This window comes from Rhododendron vialii, chromosome 4a (assembly GCF_030253575.1).
Source record: "Rhododendron vialii isolate Sample 1 chromosome 4a, ASM3025357v1".
NCBI lineage: Eukaryota > Viridiplantae > Streptophyta > Magnoliopsida > Ericales > Ericaceae > Rhododendron > Rhododendron vialii.
The window spans coordinates 18126195-18141002 of NC_080560.1; the positions used below are offsets into that span (position 1 = coordinate 18126195).

At 37.7% G+C, this 14808-nt stretch overlaps 1 protein-coding gene and 1 non-coding gene across 5 annotated transcripts; both read left to right on the forward strand.

The window, feature by feature from the left end:
• The first annotated feature begins 1794 nt into the window (after nucleotides 1–1794).
• Nucleotides 1795–14533, forward strand: LOC131322751 (probable protein S-acyltransferase 1). Of its 4 annotated transcripts, none has more exons than XR_009198943.1 (6): nucleotides 1795–2300; nucleotides 4617–4799; nucleotides 6584–6949; nucleotides 10162–10383; nucleotides 12836–13370; nucleotides 14077–14533. XR_009198943.1 is itself a non-coding variant. In XM_058354199.1 (6 exons), the coding sequence occupies exons 1-5, from the start codon at nucleotides 2184–2186 to the stop codon at nucleotides 13313–13315; spliced, it is 1368 nt and encodes a 455-aa protein (XP_058210182.1). In that variant the 5' UTR covers nucleotides 1795–2183; the 3' UTR covers nucleotides 13316–13317; nucleotides 13794–14000. The 4 variants fall into 4 exon arrangements, 3 of the variants coding, with proteins under 3 accessions (XP_058210182.1, XP_058210183.1, XP_058210181.1); XM_058354199.1 differs by lacking the exon at nucleotides 14077–14533 and adding an exon at nucleotides 13794–14000 and having other exon boundaries at nucleotides 12836–13317; XM_058354198.1 differs by having other exon boundaries at nucleotides 1796–2300; nucleotides 12836–13317.
• On the forward strand, nucleotides 7800–7907 carry LOC131324914 (small nucleolar RNA snoR100). The gene has a single exon (XR_009199499.1). It is a non-coding gene; the product is annotated as a small nucleolar RNA snoR100 (small nucleolar RNA).
• Nucleotides 14534–14808: the final 275 nt, after the last annotated feature.

A 14808-nucleotide genomic window follows, 5' to 3' on the forward strand; every position in this document is an offset into this window, starting at 1 on the left:
TGCTATGATCTGATGATTATTGCTATTACTCGTTGATCATAGATAACTGCTTTGGTGCATGTATTAAGGGGGAGATTGGCATAACTCCTACTTGAATAAAAACTATCATTTTGTGTCATCATCAAAAAGGGGGAGATTGTTGAAAAATGTATGCATTATAATTTGTGAAAATTTATATGCATCTCTATTAATTATTTTGATGATTAATTCAATGATATTTTTATTCGGCAAAAACAAAATTATCGAAAAGTCGATTCCCGAATTAAATATTTTCGTGACCTTGAAATATAGCATAAAGTCTCTTGGATTCATGATTTATATTTACAAAGACTTTATTGAGCTCAATACATGCTTTAACGGATTTATTTAGATGAAATTGTGAGCCACAGGTTGACCAACCGGCTGACAAGCCGGCTGTCTGAACAGAAAGCCGTGACAACCGGAAACCACCGGACGACCACCCGGATGACCACTCTGCCAACGGCTAGTTCCAACGGCTAGTTTCCAACGGCTAGTTCCCAACGGCTAGTTCCAACGGCTAGTTCCAACGGCTAGTTTCAAACGGCTAGTTTCCAACGGCTAGTTTCCAACGGCTAGTTCCAACGGCTAGTTTCCAACGGCTAGGAAGCATATGGATGGCTATATAAGGCATCAAGAACTCATTAATGAGTACATACACAAGCTACAACATTCCATATTATTGCAAGAGCAAATTCTCAAAAGATCAAAGCCAAAAATTCTCATTGTTCTTCCACTTTCATATTATTCTTGAGAGAAAATTTGTACAAGTCGTGAGCGATAATTTTCATACCTTCTTCACATACTTGTATTTCCTAAGTGAGTGTTTGAGTCAAACACTTGAAAGCTTAGAAGACCAAATTCGGGTTGGAATTTGGGTGTTATTGTTTTTGAGAAGTTTTCGGAGAAAATTCTTGCGGTTGTGCTAGCTCCTCGGGAAAGCTAGAGGCATTCGGTTCTTGTAAGCACCCGCAAGACTTACAAGTTGTAATCTTTTAAAGATTAGTCTAACCTTCAAGTAATTGCTTGAGGAGAAGTGGAGTAGGGCCGGACCGTGGACAAATCCGGACCGAACCACTATAAACGGGTTCTATCTCTCTATCTCTCTATTTTGATTGCATACTTATTGTTTGCATATATTGTTAGAGATAAATTTTTATTGGTAATTATTACTAGCAATCCTATTCACCCCCCCTCTAGGTTGCATAATTTGGGTAACAATGGGTATAAACATGCCGGGAGCAGCATTTGGAGGAGATATTGATTAAAATTTGTGTTTTTTTGTATTTTCATGTTTTGACAATATGTACTCAATTATAATAAAATGAAATTTTATTTCAATTTATTATTGTTCATTACAAGTTATTTTTATTATTCATTGTTAAGACTAAAAAAAAAAAAAGAATGGATGTAAATGGGAAAAGAAACAAATAAAGAAAATAGAAAAGATTATTAAAATAATAAAAAAAAGGTTCAAAGTGGAAGGAAACAAAAGGAAATAGAGAGAAAAAAACAAAAAAAAAATTCTAACAAAAAAGAAACAAAAGGAAATAAAGAAGAAAAAAGAAGAAAAATTTTTTTTTAATGAAAGTGGGAGGAACAGGAGAAGGGGGAGGGGAGGGGGTAAAATGGGGAATGGAGTGTGGGGCGGGCGGGGCCGGGGGGGGGGGGGGGGTGTCGGGGGGGGGGGGGGGGGGGGGGGAGTAGCAGCCCTCCTTCTGTTATTAAACTACCCGCGGAAATCCCGCTACAAAATTGGAATATAGATTATAGAGACACAAATACAACGAAGGGGGAGAGAGATATCTAGGAACAATTCCTCCTTTCTGGAACGAATTAAGGAGAGAGAGAGAGAGAGAGAGAGAGAGAGAGAGAGGAACAATTCCTCCTTTCTGGGTTAATCCGTCTGCATAAAACGAGAGAGAGAGAGAGAGAGAGAGAGAGAGAGTGAGAGAGAGAGCTTTGGGTTTGGTTTTGATTTTGATTTCCAAGAGAGGAGCCAAAACCCACCAACATTCTCATTCAGTCTACAAATTCCATAGGACCTATATTTGTATAGCTTTAGATTAGTCAAAGGATAATAACAATTGGTTTAGGTTTTTTATTCGATTTTTTTTTTTGTCCCATGGTTACACAAAAACCCAGAGAAGAAGAAGGAGGGAGTTATGATTGGAGATAGCAATATTCCAGATTTTGGGGGTCCATCTTCTTCTACCAACAAAGGTATGGCCCAAATCAAACTGGAATCAAAGAGGGTCTATCAAGCCTGGAAGGGCAATAACGTAAGTCTCTCTCTGTGTTCAATTTTTTCCTTTTTTGTAATGCAGTGTATCTCGAGCCAATTTGTGCGCTATAGCCTTTCGCACAGCAGTTTCACGTTTTTGCGTGGGGTGAGGTGGCCTTAAGAGTTGTTGGCAACAGAAATTAAATCTGAGAGCTTAGGAGATAGGAAAAGCCTAAATCCCAGGCCAAGAGGCCAACCCCTCGGGGTTATCTCTCTCTTTAATTCTTCTAAACCTTATATCCTCATCTGATTGTTTGATCATGGAATGAATAGATATATTCCTAATCTATTTAGTTGAAACTATATATTAACTGGTACGTCAAATGTGGTCACAATTTTTAAGCAATTTCTCATCTCAATTAGTTTCTTCATAAGTGGTTTTGTAGATTGCACATATATGACTCTCACGACTGTAGTTACGACGAACTAGTTAGTTTACTAATTCCGGCTGTGGTCATTTACGTGGTGAGCATATTTCTTCAAATAAACTTTCAACATGTCAAACTAAACTTTGTGGTTTGAAGGCTACCCTTTTTAGTTTGTTTGAACGATGTGATGATATCAGATAATATGATGACCTCGATAGAGCTCAATAGTAACAACGGATTCATGTAGCCGACCTCAATTGGTTGGGACTTAAGACTCGGTTTGGTTTGTAATCTATCTTATGATATGATATTGATTTGTTAACAACAATGAGTTTTCCTGACTGCCATGATTTAACACTTGTTTTGATTTTACTTTTATATAACTACTCGATACAACTCACTTTGCTACACGCTGCTTGGTTGCCTGTTTTGCTGGAAATGAATTGTATGTTTGGTTGATTTTTGTTATGATCATATGTAGTGTTCATGTTTTTCTTTTGTTCATATTTCACTCTTGGCTTGAATCATTCTCTCTCTCTCTCTCTCTCTCTCTCTCTCTCTCTCTCTCTCTCTCTCTCTTCATATGTAGTGTTCATGTTTTTCTTTTGTTCATATTTCACTCTTGGCTTGAATCATTCTCTCTCTCTCTCTCTCTCTCTCTCTCTCTCTCTCTCTCCCTCCCTCTTGTTTCTTATGAAGTTCTCAAGCACGGCGAAGCCTTGAGTATATCAATGAACATAAAAGTTTAATTGTATGCAAATACTTCAATGTTCTAAAAAGCGCTCGGCGCTAGGCGGGCGGCCGACCACCTTCAAGCTTGGAGACCTATTAATCGGCCATTAATCGCCTTTTAGCAATTAGTCGGTTTTTTTTTTTTAAATATTCTACAACCTCCCTACCATCAATAATCACAGTTTTTCTAGTTGATGTGATATATCTTCTCTACCATCAATACTTACTAGTTACTACACGGCTACGGCCTACACCAAACGGTCCAAACCATAAATTTACAATACTACACTACTCTGCTACTCAGACTCAAGTGTTAAATTTTGTAAAAAAAAATACTACTCACTACAAAGAGGGGGGATCAAGAAATTACAGAGAGAGAGAGAGAGAGAGAGAGAGAGAGAGAGAGACAGAGAGATTACAAAGAGAGAGGGGGATCAAGAGAGAGGGATCGAGAGTTACAGCAGTCAACAATGAGGCGCAGTGGCGGTGAATGGTGATGAAAGGCGTGGGCGATGACTAGCGTCGGCGATGACCGGTGTCGGTGATGAGAGGCGATCATCAATGTACTGGCATCAGCAGTAGGCGATGACTGGGTTTCTTCCCAGACCCAAATCGATGAGAGGCTGATCGAATGAGAGCCCTAACACAGTAATTCGAAGCCCTAAATAACCTAGTATGAGTATAACAGTTACCCCCTTCGTTTTCTAAAAATTCAGATTTACCTTGCCTAATCGCCCATGAATCGATTAATCGCCTATCGCCGCCTACACGCCAACCAATTAAGCGGCGATTAATCGCCGCCAAAGTCCGATTAATCTTCTAGCCGCCTAATTCAACCTTTTAGCCATTAATCTCATCGGTCAGCCCAAATTTCCGATTAATCGCCCATTAATCGGCAATTAATCCCGCCTTTTAGAACACTGAAATACTTACACCCCAAAATGAAAATAAATACCTCAATCAAATGCTTATGCGTTTAGCATGCATAAGTTAACATTTTGGTATTTTTTTGATATGTATGTGGGCGAGTTAAGAGTTGAACTGTTATGGTCTGTCCTAGGTTCACATTTTGACACATAGGGATATGTCATCTGGACACAACTGTTAATTTGTTGGTTTACATAGAAAGAGTTAAGCTCTTCGTTCAAGTACTTGGACATGTGGAATTATACTGCTCTCTCTCGGTTATTTTACTCCTTTTTTAATGTTGTCAGAAATTTCTATGCGGGGGAAGATTGATCTTTGGTCCTGATGCGGAGTCCCTGTTTTTAACCACATTCCTAATTGCTGGCCCTGCAATAGCTTTTTGCACAAAAATCTACTGCAATGTCAATAAAGGCAAAGATGACAGTTGGGGGTATGTTGTAATGGTTGTGGGATCTATCCTCACTATTTTGGTAAGTAAATTAATGTCATTCTGGCTTCTTGCATTTCAGTTAGTCCTCATTTGCCAAAAGAAAGCAATAAAGCAGAAAGAACATGTTAAGCTTTCATGAAGATTGAGACACGTTTCCTAGATGCAGCGCTTTTCATACTTCCAGACCACTCTCTTTCACAACCTCTTTTCATTTCAAACAATGGGAAATTTTCAGAGGTTGAAAATTATCAAAAAGCCAAGAGAGTGGATTTTCGTAGGTGGAAAAACCATGTATGAGATACAAATGGAAGGGGTGAGTATGTAGATTGCTAAAGAGGATGCAACTTAACTCTTACCTGGAAATGTTCTCACTTATCCTAAACAGCACTTATAACAAGTATAATTTCAATAAACTAATAGGTAATCCATTGGTTGATCGTATAGGTTCCTACTTAGGTCTTCAATGGTTTCTGGTGCTCCAAAAGAAAAGAAAACAAAGATGATGTTGAGTCAAAAATGGTGTCTTTCTCTGGTGCCTTTTTTTTTTTTTCATTGGTTAAATATTCCGTCTCTAGGTTCCTATCTCTCTTGTTGAAAGGGTGTTGAAACATGTTGGAATGCTTCCATTTTAATTTTCTATTTTTCTGGTTGCTAAGATTTTCTTCACGCGGGATGGTGGTTTATAGAGTTCTCAACATCCCTTTGCATTATAAAAAGAATAAACTACTTTAGAGTAAGAATGGAAGATTTGATTACCAGAAACCAATGATCTAGTAATTTAATCCCTGTGGCAAGCAAAATGTTATATCCTCCGATCAAGCTCTCCGGTTTTCTAAAATCCAACTGAAGTGGATTGCCGTTTGGCCTGGGCTTCGTGTCATGTCACCTGTATAGATAGATAGATAAAGGAAATCTTTATATATATTCTCTTTCAAGAATAAAACCCTTTTATCTTCTCCCTCACTCCCTCCATCAGTTCATGATGGAAAATGTGAATCCAAAAACGAAGAAAGAAATCAGAAAAACCTATTGAGCTCTATGATTCTGTCATCCCGTATCCTCTCTCTCACCTCATTTCATTTCATTGAGAAATCTGGGTGGAATAAAGAAGCCTGAAAATATATCGCTAATCTCTCTGATTCTCGGCTCTCTGTTCTTGATACTTGTGCAAAACGTTCTTCCAAGTTCTATCTCCAAATATTTTGTTAACTGACAAGATTTGAAGTACCTTCAATTTTTGTTTGATTTTTGATTGGGTTTTCTCTTCCAAACTCTTCTAAAGTAAGGTTTCATTCCTCAATCAATGCCATAACGAGCCGCATAGTCTGGATTTCTTAGGTTCGATTACCATTCTTTAAAAACACTTCTTGATTGATCCCTAATTCTTAATTTATCAATGTTTTTGCTTATTTCAGCTTATGTGGCTTGCCACATTGAGGGCCAACTGGATCGGAGGTTGGGAGTCGGACTATAGAAACAGACCATATAGCAAATTAGCAATAATCCCATTTCAATATTTAGATTAGGTCCGGAATCTTATATAGGAAACATTTTCTAGGAAATTCATTAGACTAGAGTCACAATTTCCTTAAATATGGATTGAGCCTAGAATCTAAGGTTTCAGGGGGAAGGGAGGGATCATATTCCTACTTAGCTTGGAAATGTGATTCAGGGTTGGATATTATGAACGTATGAATCATGGGGATGGAACATCACATTCCCGTTCCTCCTCAAGGTTCCCATCATCCGAACTGACTTTTGTCAATTGATAGATTGTTGCGGTCAGCAAAAGATGAAATCTAATGTTTCTAGATCTTGATGCAGGATTTAACATTTCTCTTCTTGACATCCAGTAGAGACCCTGGAATAGTGCCTAGAAACTCAAGGCCTCCTGAATCAGATGAAGGATATGGCGTAGGTACCCCTTCTATTAGAAACTCAAGGCCTCCTGAATCAGATGAAGCATATAGCTTGGGTACCCCTTCGATGGAATGGGTCAATGGTACAACCCCTCATTTAAAAGGACCCCGAATGAAGGATGTAATTGTCAATGGTCATGCAGTTAAAGTGAAGTACTGCGACACTTGCTTGCTTTATCGTCCTCCTCGTGTTTCTCATTGTGCCACATGCAACAACTGTATTCAGAGATTCGACCATCACTGTCCATGGGTCGGTCAGTGCATTGGAAGAGTAAGTAATCTGCAGAAGTTATTATCCTCAATAATTAGAACTAGAGGTTGAGGCACACACGATGTGTGTGCAAGTCAATTTTTTTTGTTATGATGTGCACAAATAATTTTCAGTTTGTTTTTAAATTCTTCTGTAATGTGGTATTAGACAACAGCAAAATAAAACATCAAACAAAACCCAGAACCAATTACTCCTACAGTCCTACTTGTGAAGTTAAAAGAAAACAAAAAGTACTAAAAACGTAAATAAAGGAAGAGCGAAAAAGATAACCTTGTAGAAGACAGATGTGGCCCAGGTACTTCATCTTCTTATTACATTCACAATTCGTTCAGTTAGTAGGTATACACAGAGTACGCCATTAATTCATAGAAAGAGAGAAGAAAGGCGTCTGGTTCCACTGGGAAAGTGAATTCCGACTTAATTGAAAATTTGAGGGGAACGTGGGTATGGCAGTTGGGTGAGACTGATTTTACAGAATTACCCTGACAGTTAATGCTTCCGGTGTTTAAAGAGCAGTAAAATCCTTTCTTTTGGGGGACAATTACGGAAATCACTTTTGTGACACAGCTTCAAGAAATAGGTCACACCAAAAAGCCTTCTCCCTTATTTATTAAAATAGATACCTTTGAAAACGTTCCCTGCAAGTTATCCTACTGGACTGTGACCTATCTGACTCAGAACAGCCTATGACAATCTGGTAATTGTCATATGCTTTATATGGATGATGATAATACACTTTAGGATTGCATTCCCTATGTTAGGCATTGAAGCCACTACTTCCCTTTCCAAAATGTTTTTTTGTTCTTGTCCTTTGGTTAGAATTATTGTGCATACCGATGCTCTTGATTATCAATGAAGGAAGCATGGTAATATGCACATAAATTGAATTGGGTCTCCAGGCCTGCCCTCTCTGATGCCATTTGGCTTTGATTTAGGGGCATGATTCCACAGCAAAACAGGTATAGGGGGCCACTGTTTCAGTGGTATTCTGAGAGCAACCACTTTGTGCATATTGCCAAAGATTAGGTCTGTCTCCAATCCTCCCCCGTCCATACCCCCAATGATTGGGGACTACATGGGTTCTGTTGTTGTTGTTGTCCTTTGGTTAGAATTCAAATCCGGTTAATCCCTCGGTTCATTTATTGACTAGAGTTCCGGGTTTGTCGAGGTGGGTGGAGTTAAGCAAAGACTGGCCACAACGAAATACCCCTTGCTACACTCTTTCTATAAATCTGTTTCCATCCCATCAATGACTTCCATACCACTGAAAATTAGGCTCAGCAAAAACACGACTAGGGACCATGAACCTTCGCATTCTAGCACTATAGGGTCTTTTTTTCTTTTCTTTTTCTTCTTCTTCTTCTACTTTTTTTTTTTTTTTTTTGGGGGGGGGGGGGGGGGGGGGTTGCAATGGGCTTGTGAATAAGCAAGTTTATCCCCGCCCTTTTGATTTTAGTACTTTACGTTGGTCATGGCTATCCAACATTATGGTTGCAATTATCTCGTAAAGCACACCAAAGACTATGCAAAAGCTATTTTGAATGGTATATCATTAGTAGGTCACTTGATTGTACGTTAACAATACTTATCATTTTTGCCCGTAGATTTTCAAGAAATGGGACAAGCATATGTAAGGTTTTTCCCTCTAATCTTAATATGATTGCATGACTCTCACCACTATAGTTAAAGGCTTACATATTGCTATTTTGTTTTTGTATATATTTTTGTTATGCATTAGAGATCCTTTGCCATTCTACGTTTTTTGTGCTTTGTGCTTTTTTGCGCCAGGCTCCAATTTCGATTTGTCCTTCCTTATGTGTGCCTCATTTTATCAACACTCATGTTTGTATAAACCAAGAGTGAGAAAAATGGGGTGTTGCGGATGCTGTAGGTAGATAAGTATAGGCCGGTAGTATTGTACATGCCACCAGTTGTTTGTAGCACATTTGCGGAACTAGTTAGGGGCTCCATGTGTTTTCTGTTGGCTGGATTGGTCTGAAGCAAAAGAAACTGGGTTTCTTGATGGTCTTAACATTTCATTTTATGTCCCATTTTTGTTTATTGTGCTATTTATCTTCTCGTAGATTTTGTCAACTTGCTGCAGTAATTTTTAAAATTGCACTTTTTGGGATCTTAGTCTCCATTTTGATTATCTGTTACGTGTGTGGAAGTTGAAATTCGAATAGCAATCTCTTAGTTGTTTGATTAGGATGCCCTGACCAAGAAAACATGGGTCAGGAATTGTCTATGTTGTTCACTGATGCAAATCCGTTGAGTATGTTTTTATCCCAATGAAGAATTTTCTAGGATTTCTTTTATTTCCTTTTACTCCTCTTTTGGAAAGAATACTTGAATACTCCGTAAAATCATGGATCATAAGAATGGTATAGAAATCTGTTGCATTGCCAAGGTACGGGTTTTGAATGTTGGTGTATAAGCATCAAAATGCAACAAAGAAAAAATTATCCTCTGCATTAGGATAATAAATTTTAGTTCTCTCATGGCACTCCCAATACAAGGTTGCACATACTCTTGTTTATGTGCTTGTCGATGGTGCACCACAAAGATACCACTCGTTAACTCAACTGAACAAGCCTTGATAAGCTCTAGATAGGACACATCATTCTGGGCATCCAACTGGTTGAGTATGTGATTCACACAGCAAGTCACAGATGTTGGTGTCCATTTCTGTACCCAGGAAGTATTCCTGTAGTCGTATTTTGTCCAACACAATATCATAGACCCATTTTTAGTCTCCATACAAAATGGGAAAAGGACTAAGGTTTTATCCTATACCATGTGATTCTTTTTTCTTTTCTTTTTTTTCACAGTCCTCAGCCAATTAGTATTATAATTTTTGGAAATCTGATTCAGTTACAAACTTACAATTGAGATATATTCCCTTTTGATTGTACAAAACACTATAGACAACCAATTTGGTTTTATTTTCTACCATTCATTTCTTTCACAAAAAGCGTATCCAAAAGTGTCTTATCATCCGATCAACTTGATTTTTGCATAGTCAATGGACTCAAAGAATCCTAAAATATGAGCGGCTCGGACTATCAAAGAGGAGCCCTGAAGTGGACACACTAGAAGGACTGGACAATCCAGTTCAGATTAGCTACTGCAGAGGAGCCATCTCCGGAAATTAGATATTCTTTTTTTTCTTACCAGAGCTGACATAATATTTCCTGTTGATGTGATTGCAGCGCAACTATCGGTTCTTCTACATGTTCATATTAACATCAACCATCTTGTGTGTGTATGTCTTCGTGTTTTCGTGGATAAACATTATCCGGCATGAAGCCAGTGTTATGGAGGCTTTGTCGGAAGATATCTTATCAGATTTTCTAATAATGTACTGCTTCATTGCTGTTTGGTTCGTGGGCGGCCTTACAGTTTTCCATCTTTATCTAACTTGCAAAAACCAGGTGACCTTCTTTTCCCTCAAGATGTAGTACTTCATGTTAACATCTCTTTACTTACTGGACGCATTCATGCAAGTGCCCAATGTCAAATGTCCACTGTCGGGAATTTTTATGTCCATGTACAATTGTCTTGGGTTGATTTTACAGTTTTAGATCACCATGTGAACTCATTGGTCAATGAAGTTTTCCTTGGTATAATACATGTCTGATCAGGTGATAGAATACTGATAATATAATTAAATGGTGCTATGTCTAGTAGCGTACATGCAAATGTATTATCTTATTACGTAGGGAATTTAGCTTTTGTTTAGCATCCATATGTTGCTGGATTGGCCATCCTAGTTACTTCTTGCACTACTACAAGTTGTTTGCAAGATGATTGGAGTATCAAGTATCAACACTCAGTTTTATTCTTTATCCTAATGGATGCTACGCCAAACAATGTGTATGTGCCAGTTATAATTAACGTTCATATTACACGATATCAATACAGTTAGACATCATTTCCCACATTCTACATGTAGGAAAAGATGTGTAAAGAAAATGTCTTACATGACCTAGTTGAATTACTAATCCAAGCTTTTGGCATTTAGAATCTGAAAGTTATAAGTCTGAAACATGATGGATAGTATTAATCTCTTTATAAAATTAGTGACGGCCAAGTGTCTCCCCAATCATTTGAACCCTGTCCAGTTGCCCAAAAATTTAGAAAAAAATTCTTCTACGCTTGGTTTGTGCTTTTTATTAGGGTCACACTTGCCATCACTTGTCTTACGGCTGCACTGCCACTAGGTCCACTGTGTAATTTCTTTGATCATTAGTATCCCATTTTGAAATGAGTCCAATACTTTCTGCTATACGTTAGGACTAAGGAGCTCTTTCCCACTGCTTTAGATGAAGATTATTCCTTATGCCATCCATGGCAAATCTCATGACTCCATTTGAAGCAAGTCAGCATTATTTTACACGTGGATATAGGTTTAGGATGTCAAGAGATATTTATCCTCTTTCTTTTGCACTTGACATTTAAGTTCAAGTTTCTTCTCAGTCACAAATATCAAAATATTTATGACCTGTCTCGGAATGCAGAAAATAGTATACTGGAAGACCAGATGGTTGAAAGTAGTATTTGATTGGAGGTCCAGTTCAATTGGTCATCACTTTTTAATTGAAACTGACATGATGAGCTTTTCAAATATGCTCAAATTCAAGCAAAAGCATCTTCCAAAGGCACAATTGCTTAGGTGGGCAAATTGATTTTCAAATTGAAGTTTTGATGCGGTCCATATCAACGGGAAAACAAATATTCTTCCAGATTTTTTATCTCGTTTGAAAAAGGAGAAATCAATTTTCAAAAATCAGTTCCTTCAGGCGCAACAACATTCTCAGCCACAAAGCTCCTTTGATATAATCTCTTCCTCCCAGCAAAGCTTTCCCACTTATCCTCCCATATCTCAACCTGTATATTGACCCTTAGAAATATGCATTCCCAAAAAATCAATTTCTGTTTGTGCGAGAAGCATCTTTTTCTCTGATCCATGACTTGCAGCAGAAAATTCCTGGATCAATCCAACTCTCTGCTAGACTCATTTTTTGTAATGGTTCTTGCAGCATATGCATATTGTAAAGTGATATCAAATTATACTAAATGGAACCTGTGTTGGGTTGAAAACAAGTATTTCAAAGCTTCTAATAGTTGGCAAAAATTATGATTAAAATGGTTTTCATGCAAATAGATTCTTCAAAAGTAGTCATGTAGAATTGATATGTTTTTCCTAGACCATGTCTTTGGAAGTTTAATTGTGACTTGGATCTCATTCAATAAACAACTGCGAAATGTCCTGTTTGAACCACCAGATGGGACAGATGGACTAGTTGAAGACACCATGGATTGTGAGTTATAAGTTATACTCCCTCCGTCCCATATTGCTGGTCATATATTCTATTTTGGAATGTCCCAAAATGTTTGTCCTCTTTAAAAAGTCAAACCAATAAGTGTGTAAATTTTACACAAACCACCCCTCATTAGCGATTAAAATAGTTTTCCAGGAAGGGAATAAGGGGTAACATTAAATCTAATCAAACTTTCTAGGGAGACATGCATTAATTGCATGTCCCCTTAAAAAGTTGGATTCCCAATACATGACAAGGATTATGGGACGGAGGGAGTAACAGTTAAATATGTTAAGAAAAGTGCCCGAGTCTGTCAGCATAAAGGACGTTAGCCTTTTCCTATTACTATTTTCTAGCTGTAAGTGTTCAGGTTTGTATGAAATATAAGAACATTAGTCTAAAGAACGTGCCTTTTACTATTATCTTTAGCCCTGCCAATTTGCACTACATTGTGAAATTAGTTCATTGTTCTTGTATAAATTGAATTACATCTAAGCTGAATAATTGTTTGGGTTTGTACATCAATATCTATTGAAGTGGTTTGGCTTTTGCTATTGAACAGACGACTTATGAGAACTTCCGTTATCGATATGACAAGAAGGAGAACCCATATAACAAGGGGATTCTAGACAACCTCAGAGAAACCTTTTTCTCTAAGATTCCACCTTCATTGATTGACTTCAGAGCGTTAGTGCAAGAATGCGAAAACGTGGGGATAGAGCTCAGGAACCCAAACCTTGAGGGAAGTCATAGTAGCTTGAAGGACAAGATTGATACTGAAATGGAAACTAAGCTTGCTGAGATGAGTGGCTTTTCACTTCCTGAAATTTTGCGGAATTTGGATTACAATGACGTAGAGGACAATCACAATGTTAGAAGTAGAGAGGGAAATGGAAGGCTAGATTCTGACCTATTTTTCCTTAATATAGATATAGAAGAAGAACCAATAGACTTTATTCAGAGCTCCAATGCGGAAGATGAGGCTCATGGGAAAACTAGCAAAGGGAGCTCAATTATTCAAAATGAGGTTCATCGAATATAGAGGTATTATTATTGTTCAGTTGTAAAAGTTATACCAGCATGGCTGTACATATTTGGTATGTGTCTTCCAATACAGTTTTTTCCTCTTTCATTTTTGTGATCCTAGACCTAACTGTGTGGAGTCTAACGATGCATATTTAATATCTTGATGAAAATAATCATGCAAAGATTAACTATTTGAATAGGAGAGCTGACAGAAGGTTCAACAACAATCTCCTATAGGACATTTCAAAAGTAGTAACTGTGCATAACGCCTTGGAGTTTTATTATAGGAGAAAACTACGAGTAGATTTTATTAATGTGAATAACTAATATGTTGGCTTACGAGAAATGATCTGCATATCATTAGGATGAGAAAGTAAACATATTTTGCTAGTGTGATCAGTATATAACAAGTGCATAACAAGTGCGTATATGGAGTGGTCCCAATGGTTAGCATGGACTGTGGAGTCTCATGGTGATTCCCTGTATGCATGCAGGCTCGTCCCTTCTATAAGACAATTGGCTCATTCTGAATTCTATGAAAATGATGAGACGTAATATGAGAACGAGAAAGGCAACCCTTCATTCAATGTGGTTTTTCAATCCTTTAGTAAGCATGGTTATTCAGCAATCTTTGTGATATGGGCTTTTCTTTCCAATTGCTGTGTTCTTATGTTGCTTTTACCCTCCTGATTTTTGTGAAGGAAATAAACTGGCTTGAAATGACAGTACTATTCATTCATTGTGAAACAACAATGAAATCCTTTGCTTTTTGAACAGGGTTGGTTTGGTTTGGGCATCTCTTTTAGGAATGGTATACCGTGTTGTGGTATGTGAAGGATCTCTTCTTTGTACTTGGCGGTGTGTAAAGCTCTATCAGCTCTCAAATGGAAGATGAATGCATGCAAAGTAATTTCTCGAAGAAAACTTATGTTCATGTATTTAAGACTCGTGCTGCTTGTACATAGCCGTCTCGTGTTCAACAAAAGTGAGCAATCTTGTTAGGGTGATTAACTGATTATGCTGTGTAACTCTTTTTTTTCTTTTCTCGACGGGTTCTTCCCCCAACTTTTGCTTTCACTTCTTCTTCTTCTTCTTCTTTTCCTGTTTCTATAGAAAATGTAGGATAATGTAGAGACTGATGGTTCTTTGAAGGATATATTAGATGAAATCATGTGTTGATTACCATGTTTTTCTCTTTACTCTTTAGTGGAAAATTGTGAAAATATTGCGATGATCCGTTCTCTCATCCCCATGGCTTTTTCCTGTCGTGTTTTTACCGCCTTTCCTGTCTAAAAGTGTCTAAAGTTACGAGAAGGAGAAAGAAAAACTAAGCTCTAAGTCATAATACCAATCGACCTTTTTGGTTTCCGTACTATGTCTTGTTGATCACGTAGAATTCGACATTTTAAGGTTTAAAAAGCTTACACTTGAACAAAAGATTACTAGTTCTAAAAGCTAGCTTTTGTACTGGAGTTCGAAACATAACTTCTCAGGATCTAGAGCTGTTGC